The following is a 21,342-nucleotide window of genomic DNA, read 5'->3' on the forward strand; positions in this document are numbered from 1 at the left end:
TAGATAAGACCCTTATGCCTCGTTTGGGATCGTTTAGAGTCCTTTGAAACGGCAATTTTAAATTGCATTAAAACTGTTAAGTGCTGGGGTCCATTAAAGTCCATTAAAATGAGAAAAATCCTGGAATGTTTTCCTCAAAAAACATAATTTCTTCTCGAGTGAACAAAGAAGGACATCAACATTTTGGATGACATGGTGGTTGAGTAAAGTATCTGTTTTTTTTTTTTTTAAGAAAATGGACTAATCCTTTAATATAAGAAAACAGAGCCTTATTGTCCAATTTTGCCATTATAAATTGTGTCTCTTTTCACTCCTTTTGCAGTTATAATCATGTGCGCCAAAGCAGACACAATACGAGATCTCATGCTGGCTGCTCATCGACGAAAATTAACCAGCGACAGCCACATCTTCTTCAACATCGAGCTCTTCAACTCATCTTCCTATGGTAACGCGCCAGTGTTGTGATTTCACTGCTTCACTTATGGTCCTTATAGACCGATTACAGAGCTTATCTCTATTCCCAACATGTGCCATAGTCAGACGAGATTGTTCCACTTTGACCCTTTAGCACAATGAAGCTATCTAGACTTAACTGAAAGAGAGGCCCGGCTCTTCTGTGTGATAGAGATTACATTCAAGAGAAACAGATTAAAACATTTGGCTCAACACAATAGTGCCTGGATATTGTCTGGTGTTCAGATCCAGGATGTTTCTCTGATGTTCCTGTGCATATCTAAAACCCTTATTGTTGCAGAGAAAGTAACGTGGATATGTAGATATTTCAGGCATTGTCATTACGTTTTATCAGCAAATGCAGGCAAAACATGTTGAAATAGTGCTAAACTGCCCTCTTTTTAAAGAATATTTTGGGGTATGGGCATGTTTAACCTAATAAATGTAGAAACTAGTGATGCACCGATGTATCGGCCGCCGATATTTATCGGCCGATTTTTTATGATTTTGAAACCATCGGCATATCGGCAGTAGCACGAGAAAGGTCGATACCGATTGTTTATTAATTAACTGCATAAAGAAATCCATTATATGTAAAAAATGAGTTAATGTTGTTAATAAAATTAATGCTGAATAGTAAAAACCACCTTTGAAGGTTGTTATCCTCTCTTATATTTGTTTTAGCTTAATTTGTGCCTCTCTCATTATGTTGGTCAGTTGAATGTTAATTAGATCCAATTCATGTTCAGTAAAAATTATTTGATGCAGAAATAAACTAGCTAATAGACCAACTGTATAGTATTGTATACAAGTGTTTATTATCGGTATCGGCATCGGTATCGGACAGAAGTTGTCTGTTTAAATCGGTATCGGACCAAAGAATTCCTATCGGTGCATCCCTAGTAGAAACCTCAACTGGACCTTTTTTTACTTTACAGGGGACGGATCCTGGAGGAGAGGTGACAAACATGACAATGAGGCCAAAGCTGCCTACAGCTTTCTTAACACCGTCACATTACTGAGGTCCACCAAGTCAGAGTTTAAGAAGTTCTCAGTAGAAATGAAAAGGTCACTACAGCAATCGAACATCCCTGTATGTGAAGACTGCAATGCTGTACGTGAGTCTTTAAAACAAAATTATTATATGTTTACCTCAGTGGTTCTCAAACTTTTTCAGCGTGCGGCCCCCTTGTGTACGGCGGATTCCTTTCGTGCCCCCCCAAAGAAAATTTGTTCTAAAACTCAACTTTTAATTAAACAAAACATATTGAATGATACAAAGTAGTGCTGTTGGTTGGTAGCCTTATTTTTTTTAGGTTTAATTGCACAGAATTCAATATAAATTTATTTATTTTATAAAATGACATAAAACTGGGGCCCCCCTGCCACTGTTTCGTGGCCCCCAGTTTAAGAATCACTGGTTTACCTAATCATTTATTGGATGGAAGGTTATATTGGCTTGATTCTTGCGAATCTTAATTTGCAAACATTTTCCATGTGAAACACTGTCTGATTCACAATCAATCAATTAATTTGCTGTGGTGTCTGAAAGATGCACGTCTGTTAGAATGAGATTAACCTAAACATTTCCAGTTCAATAAAAACTTGAGAACCACAGCCTATATAATATAAACATAGTCCTACTGACAGTATAGACGCAAAGTAGTCGGACAATCAAACGCATAAAAACTGCTTTCCCTACTGTTCTATTTCATGCATTTCATTGCCTGTGTCCTGTAAAGAGAGCACCCGATTCATTTAATAACCCAGTTTAAAGTTTGAATATAGTACATTTACACTTTAAGTGCTTTTGAATTGGGTGACTTGTGCTTAAAACAGGCTCCAGATGAATGCTCGTGCAGGAAGCATATTTTGGTCTGGTTCTTTGTCTCCAGCATGTCAGGTTCCTTTGAAAAGTCGTCAAAGCTTTTCTAGGGAAGACAGCGGGAGCTGTCTTTCCGAAACAAACAGTTGTGGACGAATCGAAGTGCCAAGGTTAATAACCTCAGTGGGGGCTCTGCCACATTTGACTGGCTCAATCGCTGTATCAACAGGAGCCACAAAAGGCTTGAGCTGGACCTTTGTGGTGACTGGACCATCCACCATACAGAACGAAAAGCATTCAGACGAAGCTCATTCCTATTCCAAATATGAACGTCAAGACTTGAAGTACACTTTACAGACAAGCCTGATAGGAGTTATGTACTGGATCACAAACTTGGCTTTTTCCTCGTAGCTTGTAGTATCTGCTCTTGGTGTGCAGAATTAATGAGCTGGATGAAGAGTGCTCACTTTATTCATTAAGTAAAGTGATACATTTTTTGGAATTGGCCTACAGTGAGTGGTGTTCTTATAAGCATCCGCACAGACTTTAGCAGTTCATGAAAGCTGCCAGGAAATGCAGGCATACTGCATCTTTTTGCAGAGAACCCCGCGTGCACTTAAAGCTGGATATCTGTTAAAATGGTAGAATGGTAACATTCTTGGAAACAAAGCGAAATATTAGAAGCACTATCAACATCACCTCCGACTACTCTTAACTAAATACTCCTAACTAAATATTACAGTCTTTAAAAAATGTGAGGGATTTTTATGCACCGATGACCAGTAGGTGGGTGTGTTGGATTACAGCACACTCATTAGCAACGTGTTTTATGGTTTGATGTAAAACAGAAAGAGTGCTTGATTAGATTTCTTGAAACGTTTTACATAAGAAACAGATACTTTCTAAAGAAGAGATTTTTCTGAAGAAAATATTTCATTCTTTAGCAACATCTCTTCAAAGGAACCTAAATCTGAAATGGTTTAGACAGACATTTTAGTATTATAGCACGGTAGTGTTGAATGCTTTAATCTGAGAAATGTTTCACGGGTATGGATTATTTTTCGATAAACGCACACCTGACCAGGCAAATGTCTTAAAGTGCACCTATTTCATTGCTAAAAAACAACGTTATTTTTAGGGCTGCAACTAACGATTATTTTAATAATCGATTAATCTGTCGATTATTTGTTCGATTAATCGAAGAATCGGATAAAAAACAAAAAACAAGAAAAGCATTCATTTCCAACCCCTTATTCAAATCAGACCTAAAATCTTTAGAAATTGCACAAACATGTTGCTCCTTGAACACACCTGAGCTGTTACAATAATAATAAAATAAAAATGAACTAACACAAAAAAATACACATGTATGCTTTACATCTGCCAAATATATAGACTTTTTTATGATGCATTTCCCATCAAGAGAGGATTCATCAAAAGAAGCCTCTCTTGATGGGATCCAAAAGATAGTATATGAGTACACTCTCAGAAATAAAAGTACAAAAGTTGTCACTGGACAGCACCCTTTCAAAAAGGTACACCTTTACCAAAAAGTGCATATTAGTACTTCAAAAGTACATATTGGCAGTTCAAAGATACATATTTGTACCTAAATGGCACATATTAGGACATTTTATAACGGGTAACAGCTTTGTACCTTATATTTGACTTTATGTGTTTTCTCTGATCGGATCTCTTTGTTAAAACTGTTCCATTTACATTTGGGCACATAAATGCGTCTTGTGAAAACGGAAAATGTCTTCTACTCCCGCGCAAAATGCAAATACACCATTCATTACTTCGGCTTAAAAAATGTAAGACGATGTTTATGCAACAACAGGCGGCACTTACTGTATGTGGTACTCTATGTTGGGCCGGGCACGCGCGTCTCCTTGCTCGGCATGAGCTTTTCCATGCATCTCTGTTCCAGTATGACAAAAAAAAAAAAACACTAGTTTCTAGAGTCTTTAAAAAATGAATCTCTAAACATTTTATTCACACAGATTTAGATTTGTTTTTTAAATGCCTGTCTGTTCATGTGTGTACACTGTAATCCAATCAGTGATTTATGCTCAATTCAAGCAATTTGTGGTTGAATTTGAACAAATGAAGTCTCAATGCTTTGCAGCTGAATCCAAGATGTATTTCTTTGCCTTTACTTAAACAAGAATTGCTTCAAAGTTATTAAAACATTAGTTCAGCCTAAAATAAGGGTCAGTACAGCACATTCATTAGTTAATATTACATCCAGTGCACTAAACTGCAAATGAATGGAAGGCCACCCAGAATTGCTTCTTTTCTTCTTAACAACCCTTATCTAGAACATGATATTCCCTCAACTGTTTTGCTGACCATTAAGGAGACCTAAAACCCATCAGGGTCTGAACAAACTGTGGCCGGTGGACTAATCTGAAACAAACAAAGGAAGTCACAGGCTTATTACGGACAGTTCGTTCTGCTCGAATCATCTCCATTTGATCAACAATAAAGGATGTCACTGAGTTCAAAACAGACACGGGGACAAAAGTTTGACTAAATCCATTTTACTGATGCCACGGGGAAATTCTCTTAATATTTTTGCGTTTATCGCATTGCTCCAATCCAATGCATAGTTTAACTAAAGATTTCAGAGTACAGCTAGATATAAAGTAATGTCTTTACTGTATATCCCTGTGAAGATTTTACTCATTGACGGCATCACAAAATAATCAGTCTATACATCTGGACTTTGTGTAAGGTTCAATCAACAACAACAACAAAATCCAGTCATAACAACTCAATTGTAAATGACGATAAGATGTACAAAATTTAGATAATGTCTGAACAGTGAGACTTTGGGGTTATTCCTCAAGCTGTGATACAATTACAGAGTTAACCACAACAACCACCCAAGCAACTCCAAATAAAAAGTTTGTAGACCACTTAAAGCAGAAACACATGCCCCTATATTGTAGTTGATACGCTCCTGTATTTCAAATTTTCTATAGCTATGCCTTAAAGGTATCGTTCACTTTAAAATGAAAATTCTGTCATCATTTACTCATCCTCATGTTGTTCTAAATCTGTATGAATTTCTTTTTTTTTTCTGATGAACACAAAAGAAGATATTTTGAGAAATTATGGTAAACACACAGCAGTAAGTGACCATAGACTTCCATAGTAGGAATAAAAAAATATGGTGGAATTTAATGGGTACCGTCAACTGTCTGCTTACCATCATTTCTCAAAACATTTTCTTAGTCATTTATCACAATACTTCAAAAATATTTTTTCCTACTATGGAAGTCAATGGTCACTTACTGCTGTGTGTTTACCATCATTTCTCAAAATATCTTCTTTTGTGTTCATCAGAGAAAAAAAATCATACAAGTTTAGAACAACATGAGAATGAGTAAAAGATGACAGAATTTTCTTTTTAAAGTAAACTATCCCTTTAACGTAAAAGCCACGCCTCATTTTACATTTACATTCATGCATTTGGTAGATATGTTCATCTAATCTGACATACAGTGCATACAAACCATCCTTTTATGTATGCATGTTTTCTAAGGATCAAGAACATGACTTTGCTTTATTTGCTAACACAATGTTCTACCAATTGTGCTAGGAGAAAATACATTAAATAATAATAAATACAGAAATAAAAATAATGTAATGCATACATAAATAAAAAAATATATGATTTTTAAAAATATTTGGTCCTCCATAAATGGCATTTTAAATGTTGCCTCATGCATGGCTTTTCTATCATTGCAGCATACCTGGTAGTGACAGTAAGACTGTGTTAGTAATTCTTCACCGGGGTGAGGAAACTGACATGCGGTTGCTCATTTTAGTGCCAGAGCCTGAAGTTAATCAGCCCAAATAAACAGGAACAGGCTTATTGGTAAAAACAGAGCGTCTACTGAACTCTTACTTATATTTACTCTAATGGAACAAGACTTTCTGCGTGATTCATTTGATTATTAATAAAAGCTGATGTTTGCAGTTCCCTCTCGTTTAAATGTGTTATTAAGAGAAGAAATTGTGAAATTATTTATTTTGTTACTCAAGAAAATCACGTTTTTTGCAAACTATGTTGGAAAACCACAAATCTCAACATGGGTTACAGGCATTTCAGACACGACACCTCTCCTTTAACTTCTAGGTTAAAATAATAGAAATGTAATCAAAATCTCCCCTATATCCGTTTCATGTCACATTCTTGAACTGAAGTGGCATCAGTTTCACATAAACTGTTACCAATAGTGCCTGATCTTAAATGTCAGTGGGATTTGTTTCGCAATGAAAAAGCATGAATGCTTTGAATGTCGAATGTCCAGTCCGATACGTTGTGTTGCTGAATCGCAAGCTGTGCTCCGTATGAAAACACGGCGGGGTTTGTTATGCTCCGAATGCTTGGAGATTTGACCTCTGTTCACGCTTCCAAAAATGAATATGTATATAAACAGTCATACGACTATATCAGCTTTTCCTGCTGTTTCACTCTTATTAGGCAGTTGAGGGTGAATGTAAATATACAGCAATCTTGGCAGTCGGTTATCAAATCTCCCTCGGGCAGGAGACTGGCTAAGTCCTGGGTTTTACTATTGTTTGCCTTGGGCAGTGCACATGCGGCATACAGCTCTGCGGCAGGAATAGACCGTTAATCCTTATAACAAACATCTATCAGTAGATGCTCTTTAGTATTCAGATGGCCTTTATTAGTTTTTAATTGGTTAACATTTCAATGAATAGCACAGTGATGTTGTTCTATTATGTCTATGGATCCTTACCTAATTCACTGTTGATGTAAGTAGACAATGTATGCCACCATTTGTGTGCAGTTCAATAAAGTCTTTCGGGAGAAATCCTTTCTCTGAAAATATGTGAATCAGTCTGATAAGTGAACCAAACTGAATGACCTTGAGGTGAAGATATTTCATCCAAATATGAAAATATTTCTAGAATGAAAAATCTCTAAAAAATGCAATTGTGTTATCTTTTCTTACATATACTTATATACATAAACAGTAGTAGGCAACAAGGCGAAGCTCCAACAAGCACATACATTCATCATTAAAGTAATCCAAATTTCTCCATTGTTAAAAACATTATTTTGTGTGTTTGGTATAATACAGTGTGTTTGTGTGGTTTATGGTTAAAAAACACATTGTTTTCCACATACTGTACATTATTGTTGCTCCATAAGTCCCTGCCTTCCTCAATCGTTCTGATTTTGTACAAAGCTTATCGTTCTGAAAAGCGCAGTGTCATCCGATTGGCCAGCTAATCTGTCTGTTGTGACTGGCCTGAATACCTCTGACGTCAGCCGGAAATGTGACGATCTTTACCATGTTTTGAAGATTAGCTCACAATGCAATGACAGGAGTTAGTAGGCTATAGCAATAAGTATGTTAAGTACTGTTGTGTATTATTATATTGTGTACTTGTGTACACACCGATCATATTTTTGAAATTTAAATATGACTCGACAACATTGAAAATCATTTCAGTTCTTGTGGTTGTCACATGCGTGTTTCTTTGACACTCAGCATCGATGTGTCACCATATTTGAACTTACTGCGCTGATCTGTATGTTGCCACAGATATATGATGTATTGATTTTTAAATAAGCTGGAAATTATAAATGTATAGTTTCGTATCATACTAGCCCAGCATTTTTTTAAAAAGTTGTCAGCACCAGCATTTTTATGATTTTCACAAAAGTTTAATGCTTGCCTGAATTTCCTTTTTTTTTATTATATAAACATGCAATGTAAAATGAAAAAAAAAAACCCAGACCCTTTGCTTTTAAAATGTTTTAATCCTACCGTCATTTGTTTTATAAGGTACGTAAGGCCGCCACCTAGTGCATAATAGGGGAACTATGGATTGCCATAAAAACTCGTCTTTGGCAGGGAAGTGTTTTCTCCTTATTGACTAGATAACTCGAGATTTCTCGTCAATGGAGTGAAAAGAGTTAAAGATGGATGGATATGCTTTCTGAATCTTGCCATCTCAGGATAACATGATTGCATCTTAATACTGTATAAAATTATCCGTTTATGTTCAGTTGAAAAAAGAAAGTTATATACATCTGGGTTGGCATGGGGGAGAGTAAATTATAGAGAATTTTCATATTTTGGTGAACTATCATCTGTTCCTCATACAAAGCTTTGGTTTCAGAAGTCACATGGACCACTTTTATGGTGCTTTGTTGTGTCTTTATCATTTCTAAGCTCAATAGACAAGGTCACTATGAACTGTTGTTGTAAAGAGCTGCATAAAATCCTGCGTTTGCGCCATATCGTAATAATCGCAGTTTTGAAACGTGACATTCATTTGGAAGCTGTTCACGGCCTTGGGTATTATGCATTTCTATACAATGGTAACAATGGCAAAATAATTCCACGTGAAAGACCATTTTGGCAGCAATTGATTACATTTTAATGCTTGTGCTAAATATTGCGTGTGTCAGGTAACAATAACAACATACTGAAAGTGGTTTTGTCTAAGTTTGCATTGTTACGTTGTACAAGCGGTAGCTCTCCGAAAACTCCCAGTCTACAAGCTGTAATTATGAGCTCTATGAGAACATGAAAGATTTTTACATGTTCAAAAACTTACTAATCACGGTAATTATGATATGGCGTGGACCTAACGCCTTACAAATAATCTCCTTTTGTGTTTTACAGTAAAAATAAAAGCACATCTATCTAAAAATGTGTTACTGTTGCTAAGTTGGTAGAGCGTGGGGTTGGCAGCGCTTAAGGTCATGGGTTTGATCCCAGGGAACAAACACAGTGATCAAATGTATAACATTATATGAACAGTTATAGAGCGTTGCAGGGATTTTTGTAGGCTAATCTGTAGGCTAAGTTACTGGGACACTGGTTCTCTTGCAAAAAACCCATTCATTCAAAAAGATCTGTGTTTAACCAATTTAAAGGCAAATGTTTTGTCCAACAAGGTAATCTTCACAGATGAACACAAATTTTGTGAATTATTACATGTAAATGCGTTTACTAGAAATATAAAAAGCCACACAAAAGACAAAAAAAATCGATTTTAAAAGAATTAATGTTTTTTTGTGAGGGAACGGGTGTCCCGCCTACAAAAATACATCTCCCCTGCAAAACTCTATTCACTTTAGATTAAAGTATCCACCAAATCCATAATTGTAAATGCACAAACAGAATTCTTATTTGCTATGCTTTATTTCTTCAAATGCAAGTTATGAAATGACTGCCATCATCCTATACTATGTTCCTCAAACCTCGCTCTTTTATTACATTGCAGGTAAATATGTTTATGGAGGGGTTCCATGATGCTTTGCTTCTATATGCAGTTGCATTGCGCGACGTGATGAGTAACGGTCTCACCAAAAAGAATGGATTGGACATCACACACAGCATGTGGAACAGGACATTTGAAGGTACATTTTGGCAGCATCTAGCTCAGTCCACCACTCAACCTTTACTCTTAAAATGCCTGGGTTAAAAATGACCCCATGCTGGGTTAAAAATCACCCAATGTTGGGTTGTTGTTATGCAACCATGGTTTATAATAACCCAGCAGTTGGGTTAAAACAACCCAGCGTTGGGTCAATTTTAACCCAGCATGTGTTCTGTCCAATATTTACCCATTATGGGTCAAAAATAACCCAGCCATTTATAGAGTGTTTCCTTTTTAAAGCACATAAAGAAGCTACGGTGTCAGACACAGGACAAAGATGTTGTGGTCTGAGACAGCAGAGAGTGGCCCGTTAATTTACCACTGTCAATATTGTTATGTATATTATATTGCATTTATGTCAAAAGATTTTCCGAAAATGTGCATCTTTAATTCTCAGAAATTGTGTGAAAACAAAAAATAACTTGAGCTGAGTTTTCAAAGGCATATGTTTTACATCAAAGTGCAAAAATACTGCATTGTATTGGTAGTTGACATATTTGCATTTTATTAAAAATGATTAAAGGCGCAAAAGAGGATGTTTTTCGCCGACTGAGAATCCAAAAACGGTTACTGAGTTTTTTTCTCGGTAACGCCTTCCAAAACTCGTGCACGAATATTTGAACACGAGTGTTTGTTTAACACAGGCATATGCTGTCGCGTGACTCGCGTCAGTGGATTCATTATGTGAAATGATGATAATAAACAAATAAGACGTTAAAACGTTAGATCAGTCTACGCTACTCCCATTTCAACTAGCATGTAGCAGACTGGTCACTGCCTTACAACTACAGTACAAGAACAACGTCAATATACTTGAATAACAGTACAACAATAATTATTCCCCAAAGAAAGGATAATCACTGTTACCTGTCGGGAAGAATTTTGCGAACTGCGCGTCTGTCTTGACACCTCTCTGTTCCTTTATTGCTCTCCAGCGTTAAAATGTTTCTCCAATAACGACTCTGTTTACATTACGTTCTTCTGACAATTTTCTCCTATTCCCAGCGGCTTAACAAAGTCTTTCTTTTGCGTCCTCCTTCGAGTTTCTTCGCTACCGTGGTGCAAATTCGAGGAGGAAAGCAGGATCGACAATGAAAACAAAACAAAACTTAAGACGGAGTTTCATGCGCTATGCGCAGCCTGTGTTTAGTTACTGGAGCGCGCACGTCTCTCACAAGGATCGTAATGGCAGTGATTGACAAGCCAGAGGGCCAATCGCTTATGCGATGACCGCATGAGCAATTGGATGATGTTTTTAAGGCCCTATCTTGTGCACAGATGACGTATATTAATAATATTACTTTCAGTGCAGCTAATAAATAGTCTTTTATCATTTAGTAAAGACAGTTTCAAGTAATACTGCAAAAATGTATAAAACAAACATCCTCTTTTTCACCTTTAATACACAGTCTATAGTTCTAACACCCAGAAACATAAATGTACTGTAATGTAAAGTCTGTGATTTGACACAGTGTGTGGTTCAATTTTGTGTTCATGTGGGTTGAAAGCTCAGTAATGCAAAGATAAACAGCGGCAGCGAGCTTTTTAGTAATCAAGTGAAGCCTCCTGATTAGCATGTCTGATGATGCAGCTGTCAGACGGTGTCTGAATAAAGTGTGATTACATGAGAAAATAAACACCACACTTGCTTAACCTTTGGGTTAATTATGCAGATTTAGCATGTGGTCGTCTAGAATAGTCGTCTTTAGTATTGCACTAAGTGAAACAACATAAGACTCTGAATGTGTTCACAGTGCATGTTCTTTGAGGTTGATAACATTGTGGACCATTAGTATAATAACATTCTTCTCAAGAATAGGTTGTTCTTTAAGCTTATCATAAGATAAATGAAAACATTAAACCCAAAGCACATTTTATTGTTCACAGCTCACCACATTTGACTCACATTACTGTATTACTGTAGTTCACAAAGAGGTAGCCAGTATTCTTGCCACTGTAATTTATTAAGCTTCCCTTACAGAACAAGAGCTCAGACGTGTGCAGCGCACAATGGCCACACTAACATAACTAAATATATAATAACACGCTTTGTTCGGCCAGAATGATCAAGATCGGGGTCATGTTTTCTTGTTAAATGAAATAATATTTTAAAAATGTGAAGAATTCTGAAACACAGATGTACAGATGAAATTACCATTTCTGCAGTCAAAGCCAACAAAAACTGCAGGAGGCGGATGAGATTTCCTGTTGTATTGCCCACCTGGAATTTGTCGAACGCTGCTGGTGTTTTCCTTGGAATGTTTGACTCTCCTAACTAATTAATTTTCTCATTCCTCACATTCCGTTGAACAGGCATTGCTGGCCAGGTGTCTATAGATGCCAATGGTGACCGAAATGGGGATTTCTCAGTCGTTAGGATGACTAACATAGAGGCCGGCACCCATGAGGTAAGACAGAAACATATTTTCCATTTATGTCAGCTGATTAAGTTAGTTGGAGCTGGTTTTAAGCTAGTCTGGTTAGTTTCCCAATCAGGTGCTCATTTGCCAGCACTGAAACTAGTTAACTCTTTCACCGCCAGCGTCTTTAAAAAAAGTTGCCAGCCAGCGCCAGCGTTTTTCATGATTTTCACCAAAATTTAATGCCTTCCAGAAAATGTTCTTCTTTAAATATATAAACATACAATATACCAAATGAAAGAACAGGCCCTCTGCTTTCAAACAAAAAAAACCCTTTCATCCTACCTGCAGTGGTTCTTTTGTAATCAGCTTTTGAATATGGGTAGGTTTCTGCAAAAACACCACATTTTGAGCAAAAAGCAGAGATAATTCAATTTTTGTTACGGACTTTTCATAGAGATCCCATTCAGAGCGATCTTTAAAACAGACACGGACATGCAGCCGCTTGCCATAGGGCAATACTTCCGGGTTTAAAAAGTTGCAGTATAATGGCGGTATTGCGGAAAGACGGAAAATCTCGTCATTGGCGGGGAAGCGTTTTCTCTTAATTGACGAGATATCTCGTCAATGGTGGTGAAAGAGTTAATATATCAAAAGTCAAGCTAAAACCAACAAAACAATTTCAAAAACTTAGGGTACAGTTACAGTAGGTTATTTACTGTGCTAATAAAAAATACGAAATATATTCGTAGATATTTAGGAAACATGCTAAGTGCACGTTTCTCTGAAACCCATGCTTTAGCCAGTTATTCTCTTTGAAATGTGCTTTTCGTGTCAGAACGTCTGTTTTTGTGTTGGTCTGTGTGATCTTGCCACTGCCAATTTACCCAATAGTGTATTTCGACAGCTCAGTTGGCAGTTATCACAGTTGCCTAAATGAGACTGCAATAGCCCATAAATGCAACCTCCGGTTGAGGCACAAATTATGTTATAAAATTTCACACGAGCATGTTTGTAATTTGCAGACAAGAAAAACATTACAAATTTAAAATTGAGCAGAAAAACGACCTGTACGCCCCGAGAGAGGGGCTGGAAAAATGTCTCCAATATTTTGAATTTAGACTGCAGTACCAAGTTCAACCACTAGAACTCAATGTTACATAAAGCTCCTTTAAGTAGGAAAGGGCAATTAGCAAATAATTATAATATCTTTAAGTGTTTTCAGAACCGTAGATTGTTTGCTTTGATCCGACACCAGGGGTTAAATGGCTACATTTCATCTTGGTTTGGTTCGGATTCACAAGGCAATATTCCCAAACAATTCAGACTTTGTCACGTGCGGGTAAACTCTCCTTTAATTGGTCAGAGTGCATGTGGGTTTTTTTCTGTGATTCCGCTCAAAATTGTCTATCAGGATGGACAGACAGCAGCTTTTATTACTTTATTATTTTGAGCAGGAAATTAGGAATCAAAACTCAGGAGGGACAAAATTCTTACCATGTGCCTATTCCCGGGAGAAAAGCAATTAACCTCTTAACTCAGGGTACCTTATTTTGATTGGTTGATCAGCATTCAGTGGTCGCAGGGTTTGAATGGGTTAAAATACATTTTATAAGAAACAGGTGCACTTTGGTTTTGAATGGGGTTGACGTGCTCACCAGATTTCATCACTAAAGAGCTATCCGGTATGTTCATGATTAATAAAGCAATAAGACAGCTGGTCAGTTGGTTCATTGAGTCAAATTACTTTTACACGAATAGCGAACCGCTCCAGAGTTTGTTTGCAGTTGGCCTTATTTAGGCGATCTCGGATCGGTTGTTTTGGTGCAGATTTAAGCGCGGTTGCCGTGTTCACAATCTGACCCGAACCAAGGGAGAAAACGCACCGGTTCCGAAAAACAAAGGCTCAGGTCTGAAAACACCCTAAATTAAGTATGCTATTCATGTCATTTTACCATACAATTTCTTTTTATGGTTTCAGACTGTCATGAGCTACTTTGGCACTAATGGAAGTTTCCAGATTATGCCTGGCTTTAAGAGGGAATGGTTTTCCTTGCGAACATTACCAGAGCCCCCAGCTCCAACGCAGACCGACCCATCATGTAAATTATCTCTGCTGCTTTAAGACCGATATGCTTCTTTTGAGCATACGCATAGGTCTAGAAATACCATGAGTAATATGGCATTTGACTGTGACAGGACATCTAAGTGCAATGCATATATTGCAGTTGTCTTTTGGCTACTTAGCCGTTTAACCAGCATAGCACATGCAGAATGAAAGAATAGTTTAAATGATTTCATTTGAAGATATATTACAGCAAATGTACCTCCCAGCAGTACAAATGTGCAGCTTTCCTCACAAATGATTTTCTTTTCTTTCCTAAGCAGGTGGACTAGGTGTATCGGCAGTGACTGGGATAATTGTGGGGGGAATTCTGGGAATTTCTCTCCTCCTGGCATTCTACTTCTTTAGGTAAACATTGGTAACAATTACGTTTTAAATTAAATACATTTTTTTTTAAATGTTTCTGTCAATCATCCTGAATCCTAAATTACTTATTTCTACACCACATAGTAGCCAAAAATCAGAATGTATAGCCAGTAACACCCGAATAGTGTACTGCTACCGCCAACATTTTGTTTACATGCACAAAATTTTGTCAATCCGACTGAATTTAATATGATTGAAGGTTACGACGCTACAGTTTACAACATGCACCCTAAACATTGCAATCTGATTAAAATGTTCGTTTACATGTACATTCTATAGAATCCGAACCGAACGTCTGCGCAAGCGTACAGCCAGGGTTGCCAGATTCCCGACCGTATCAAAACCATCCCAAATGGACATTCAAAACTAGCCCAAAAGCATCCCAATGACTATTCACAGTCCAAATACCAATAACTAATTAACAAAATCCTTTCACCTTAATCCGCAGAAAAAAACAACTGGTGGAGACCAATTAAACAGTAGCCCAAATCTAAACTCGAAAAAAGCAGAGGACTTGGCAACGCTACACTGCGGACAGCATCTTTCGTCGAGTTAACGTTTTATCTCTGGATTAAAGTCAAAGCGGAGAGGTAGCCTAGTATTTTAAAAGTACACATAAATGCGGCAAAAGGTACATCGCATGTACAGCGCGTGACCCCATTAACCTTACCTTAATAATGTGTGATGCGTTACCTTGTTGTTGCGTGTTTCTGTGAGGAGAATCATGTGATATAAGAGATTAATATAAGCCCTTTTACTGTTTGTACACAATGATGACGTGGCAGTGTATGCGCACACAGTTTGGCGACAGAAGTATGGCAAAAATCAGCAGTGAAGCAACACAGACAGGGAAAGTTAGTTTAAAAAGTTGACTTTATCAACTTTTTCAACACAGCTACCAGATCCGTGTACTATAGTGGAGTGGATAGAAGACGTTAGCAGATGGCCAAAAATAAAGTTGCCAAATACATATATATGTATATTAGTATATTATATTAGTGCAACCAAATGCAACAACCAGACATTTTGATGCAGGGAAAACGTTTTAATAAACTTTCTGAGTTGCTAACACATTAGAACCAATGGGGAATAACACCACTTCTGTTGCCAAAATGCGCGTGCAGGCTATTTCATCGCGTGAGCTGTAAAAGGGTCTATAAGACGTGAACTTGAGCACAAATGTTCTGCGCATGTATTTTTGCATCCGATTGAGAAAATATTATGATTCACGCGTTTACATACCTGTGGATTGGATCACAGATCGGAGTACACCACCCCCTTCAATACGATCAAATACAAATACAAATTTGCATTCGATCGTCCTCAATCGTATTGATTAAGGTGTTTACATGAAGGCTTTTTTAATACGATTGAGACATCAATAAGATTACAAACGGATTGTTTGGTTCCAGGTAAACATACATAGTGTGTGGATGCACACTTTTGCCAAGGTGAGGAGCTGCCCAATTCAAAAAATAAAAAAACAAAAACCTGGTGTTTTTTTTCAAGTGCAAGTGATACAGGTATAGCATTGACATCGGCCAGTTATGTTTGCAGTTGTTGTTATAAGCCTAGTTGGACAGTCGTAGTCTAGTGTAATCCGAGAGTTGCCAGTTTGACTCTCACGGGGGCAGGTTGCGACTGAGGTGCCCTTAAGCAAATCACCTTAACCCCAATTGCTCCCCAGGCGCTGTAGGGATAGCTGCCCACTGCTCTGGGTGTGCTTGTGTTCACTACTCACTGGGATGGGTTAAATGCAGAGGTCACATTTCGAGTTTGCATTCCGTACTTGACAAACATGTAAAAAAAACATAATAATGAAAACATGGCGGATGTATAAATACTACACTGTACAGTACTATAATACTACACGGTACTTTTACAGTATGTAATTTTGGATTCAGCGTCTCAGACATTTCAAGATTTTTTATTCTTTTTGAAGCACCTAGAATTATCCCAACTCTTCCTGGTGCATTAGATGTTAAGCTCCATCAATGGAACAATCGCTTTAAAATGAGCACAGAAAATCATTTCAACTTAAATAAGTTTAAATGAAGCCAATTTTGGTGTTGTGTATGGTATGTTATGGTACTTGGAATAGAAGTACACATGGTCTGACAGTGAACGTTCAAATATATCACAAGCGTAGTATAGGCCAGTTGTTCCCAAACTTTTTCAGCGTGCGGCCCCCCTTGTGTACGGTGCATTCCTTCGCGGCCCCCCAAAGAAAATTTGTGACAAAAAACTGTTCTAAAACTCAACATTTTAATAAAAAAAGCATTAAATTATACAAAAAATTAGTGCGTTTGGTTGGTAGCCTTATTTTTTTTAGGTTTAATTACACAGAATTCATGATAAATGAATGTATTTCATAAAATGTCATAAAACTGGGGCCCCCTGGCAGCATCTCGCGGCCCCCAGTTTGAAAACCACTGGTATAGGCTATAGGTGGGCAAGACTTTAGCCATAAGATTAGTGTTGTAGAATTGCTTATTAACCTTGTCTGTACACAGTTTTATTCCATCTTTCCATGTTGTAGTTACGCCTGTGAGGCATGTAAACTCATTAGTAGGGCTGTAACGATATATCGTATGTCTGCCTAAAATCGATTCTGCATCGCGATTCTGTGTTTCATGCGCAGCTTGTGTGTGTACTATGGCGTTTTGGTCAGTAAGAAGTCCTTATCAATCTAAAATCATTATGAGTCGGAGTCGTTTATAACGTGCATTTAAAAAGCAACACTCGTTAAACAAAATCATTCAAAATATTCTTTATTATCATGAAAATCCTTGAAACATTTCGAAGAACTGCGATATACATATTACTGTAGACATTTCCTGGAATAGCGTTTGTAATGCTACTTCTTCTGTGGCACAAAGGGAGTTTCTGCACGAGAGCGCCCTCTGGCTTTTGGATGTGGCGGCATTTCACTGTAATTCATTCAAATTCATTAATTCAGAAAATGCGCATTTGCACGATAAATCGTTACAGCCCTACTCATTAGTTTTCATAAAATTTTGCACAGCAAGGATTCCAAGACAGGATGTGACATAAAATCGTCTCGGTTACGGATGTAACCCTCGTTCCCTGAAGGAGGGAACGGAGACGTCACGTCGTGACCGACGAATTGGGAACTCGCTTAGAGAGACCAATCTGCTTCGTATACTACTAAAACGCCAATGAACTTGGCATTGAGATATTTGCATAATGCTGGCGCCGCCCCGCCAGGTGCCTTTATAAGCAGCAGGTGCAAATAGGGAAATTAGCTTCTTTTCGCTGAGAAAGCCGGGAGAAAGTGACCGGTCGATAAACAGCAGGGAGCAGCCCTGTGGCGACGGGACGTGACGTCTCCATTCCCTCCTTCAGGGAACGAGGGTTACATCCGTAACCGAGACGTTCCCTTTCAGTCGGTCACTACGACGTCACGTCGTGACCGACGAATTGGGAATCCCTACCAAAACGCCACTGAGGGCTGACCTCTTCCAGTGTCTGCGTAAAGCCCTCCGGTTCCACTTAAGGAGAAGGAGAATTAGGTTTTAAGGCAGAAGGCCGGGCACTAGATGTTCCTTTAACCCCACAGTAGTGCCAGCGACTGGGAAGCGCCCTATCTGAGCGGTATAGGGACGCTGCGGAAGCCACCGCCCCGTTAAGGGCTATTGGTGGGCGAAAGTCAACCGTGGTTGAGGTAAAAATGACAGCCGTGGCTGTGTAAGCAAAGCAGTCGGAGGAAGAGCAATTCAAACAATTACGCATTTTTGCTCTGATGGCCTTCCATACTGAAACTCAATTAGGAGCCTCAGTTGGAGGCTGCAAGCCGACCTGCGAGTCTGCTCTCCGTGCCCTCCCTGGTGAGGAAAGAACACGAGAGGATACAGGCTCGATACGAACACTGTAAAATATAATGAACGTATTAGGTGTCGCCCAACCAGCAGCTCTACAGATGTCTGTTAGCGAGGAACCACGAGCTAAAGCCCAAGATGAGGCAACACTCCGTGTGGAGTGCGCTCTCAAATTAAAGGGGCAAGGAATACCCTGAAGATTATAAGCCAGGGCGATAGTATCAACAATGAGACATCCTCTGCTTAGTGACAGCTTTCCCTTTCTGCTGGCCACCATAACAAACAAAGAGCTGGTCTGAGGTCCTGAGGCTTTGCGTGCGATCCACGTAGAGTCGCAGTGCGCGTACGGGGCACAACAAAGCCGTGGTTGGGTCTGCGTCCTCCGGGGGCAGCGCTTGCAAGCTCACCACCTTATCTCTGAAGGGAGTGGTGGGAACTTTGGGCACGTAGCCTGGTCTGGGTCTCAGTGAGACAGCAGGACCAAACTAAAGCACGAATCGTCAACAGAGAATGCATGTAAATCCCCTACTCTCTTCATGGAGGCCAATGCTATCAGGGTCAGAGTTTTCATTGATAAAAACATCAGACTCGTAGACTGCAAAGGCTCAAAAGGGAGACCTGAAGGCTTCAGCACCATGGACAGGTCTCAGGAGGAAAGAGGGAGGGCGCGAGGGGTTTAGCCTGCGAGCGCCTCTTAAAATGTAATAATTAAATCATGCTGGCCAACTGATCTGCCGTTGATAAGTGAGTGATAAGCAGAAATAGCGGCGATATCAACTTTAATGGCGGAGGGACAGCCTACCATCTAACCTATGTTAAAGATATAAAAGCACAATGTTAATGGGCATTCTCTGGGGTCCTCGCGTTGCGAAGAGCACCGGGTGACGAAAAAGGTTTCATTAAGCGCGTAAGCCCGTCTTGTGGATGGTGCTCGAACCGCGTCGATGGTGTTAGATACCGCTTGCGATAAATCACCTAAACCTTGCGCGCGCTCAACGACCATACATGGAGATCGCACAGGTCGGGCGCGAGTGCCAATGTGCCCCTTCCTTGAGAAAGAAAGTCCTTCCTCAGGGGAATCCGCCAGGGAGGGCTGTCGCGAGGAGCATTAACTATGAAAACCAATTCTTGGTCGTCCAGTACGGACGATTAATAAAAGGCTCTCCTCGTCCTGCCTGACTTTGAACAGTGTCTGCGCAATAAAGCTCACTGGAAGGAATGCGTATTTACGCACCCCCCGCGGCCAGCTGTGTGCCAACGCATCCACGCCGAGGCTGCCCTCGTTTAGTGAATAAAATAGGCGACAGTGGGTATCATCCGGCGACGCAAACAGATCTATCTACGCACAACCGAACTTCTTCCAAATTAGCTGGACCGTCTGGGGGTGGAGTCGCCATTCGCCGGGGGCGCAGCTCGGGAAGCGCGTCTGCCGCTGTATTGAGCAACCCGGGATGAAAATGGCACGAAGGGACCTCAGATGCTTCTGACTCCAAAGGAGGAGATGACGAGCGAGATGCGACAGGTGACGAGAGCGCAAAACCACCTTAACGGTAAATAACGCAACAGTCGCAATGTTATCGGTGACGGCTAATACATCCTTCCCTCGCATCTCCATAGCGGAGCGTACAAGTCCCAGATATACAGCGCACCGCTCGCGGCAGTTGGGGTGCTATGCACACCCCTGAGACTGCAAGCCCGTCATACGTGGCTGATCATCCCGTGCTGAGGGCATTGCAATATACAGAATGCCAGGAGACCCCTCAGGGGCATATCTTCTATCGGAAATGCCGGGTCTACCACGGGGAAAAATTTAAATGACACGCAGGTGTAATGTTTACACGGTGTACGTCGGTGTGCCACGCTCTCCTCGAGACTCGATCGTAAGCCAACGCTGAAGCGGTCTCATATGAAGCAGCTCGAGCAGTGTCACAGCTGCAGCTGCTGCCATATGTCCAGGAGCTTCTGAAATTGTTTCAGAGGGACCGCGTACTTCCCTCGAATTAAACCGAGGCAAGTCAGAACTGACTGGTTGCGCGCTCTTGTAAAACACGCCAATTAGTCGATCGAGTCTTATTTCCATACTGAGAAAAAGGATCCTCTGCACGGGGCAAAGTTGCTCTTTCCCAGTCAACCTGAAGACTTAAACGAGCGAGATGCCGAAGCATTAACTCTCTGTGTTCGCGCACGTCTGCCAAGAACGGGCTATTATAAGTCGACGTAGATAAAAGCAGAATGCGAACAACGCTCTCTCTCTGACATTTTAATGCCGTGACTAGCACATGGAGACACGGAGAGAGAGAGACAGCTCGAATGGTGTACTTAGTAATAATATGCCCACCCCACGACGCAGAGCGAAAAAACCGTCTAAAGCGAGGGGAGATGGACACATAAGTACACGTCTTACAGGTCTAAGGCTGCAAACCGATCTGAATATTGAAATACGAGCTTCGGCGTTATCATCCAAAAAGAACACCTTCGTAGAGCCGGTGCGTAAATCAAATCGATCGTAACCCGCCGCGTATTTTGGGTACTATGAGATAAAGGCTGGAAAAACCCTATCATCATCATCTCGGTAAGAGGGACCGGCTCGAACATCCTTCGCAACAGGATATCGACTTTTGCACGCAGTACATGTGCATCGGACGCTTTCACCACAGTGAAACGAAAGCCCGAATTTTGGGGTGTGCCGGATTCGTAACCGAGGCGGATCGTGCGTAAAACCCAACGAAACGGGCTGGGAACTGAAGCCAAGCACCCAGGCACCGTACGAGGAGAAATAACGACACTACCGAAGTACCCGCGGTGGGGCAGCGAAGCGAGACAGGTGGGACTGCCGGTGCGTCTGCTGTGACAGCATAAACATCTACAGTATGTGTGTGTGACACTGACCTGAGCCCGCTGAGGGTAACGGTCGTCTGGTCTCCTCTACGGAGAGCG

At 39.9% G+C, this 21,342-nt stretch overlaps 1 protein-coding gene across 2 annotated transcripts in view; it reads left to right on the top strand.

Annotated features, from left to right (window-relative positions):
• npr3 (natriuretic peptide receptor 3) overlaps positions 1 to 21,342 on the top strand; it is a 39,382-nt gene that overhangs the window by 9,770 nt on the left and 8,270 nt on the right. Inside the window, exons 2-7 of one of the 2 annotated variants that reach the window (XM_065266886.2) lie at positions 323 to 445; positions 1,392 to 1,567; positions 9,560 to 9,695; positions 12,029 to 12,123; positions 14,057 to 14,177; positions 14,461 to 14,548. In XM_065266886.2, the coding sequence (XP_065122958.2) occupies positions 323 to 445; positions 1,392 to 1,567; positions 9,560 to 9,695; positions 12,029 to 12,123; positions 14,057 to 14,177; positions 14,461 to 14,548 (739 nt within the window). The remainder of the gene's footprint in view (positions 1 to 322; positions 446 to 1,391; positions 1,568 to 9,559; positions 9,696 to 12,028; positions 12,124 to 14,056; positions 14,178 to 14,460; positions 14,549 to 21,342) is intronic. The other variant, XM_065266887.2, reaches the window with a different exon arrangement.

Source organism: Paramisgurnus dabryanus, chromosome 5 (assembly GCF_030506205.2).
Source record: "Paramisgurnus dabryanus chromosome 5, PD_genome_1.1, whole genome shotgun sequence".
Taxonomy (NCBI): domain Eukaryota; kingdom Metazoa; phylum Chordata; class Actinopteri; order Cypriniformes; family Cobitidae; genus Paramisgurnus; species Paramisgurnus dabryanus.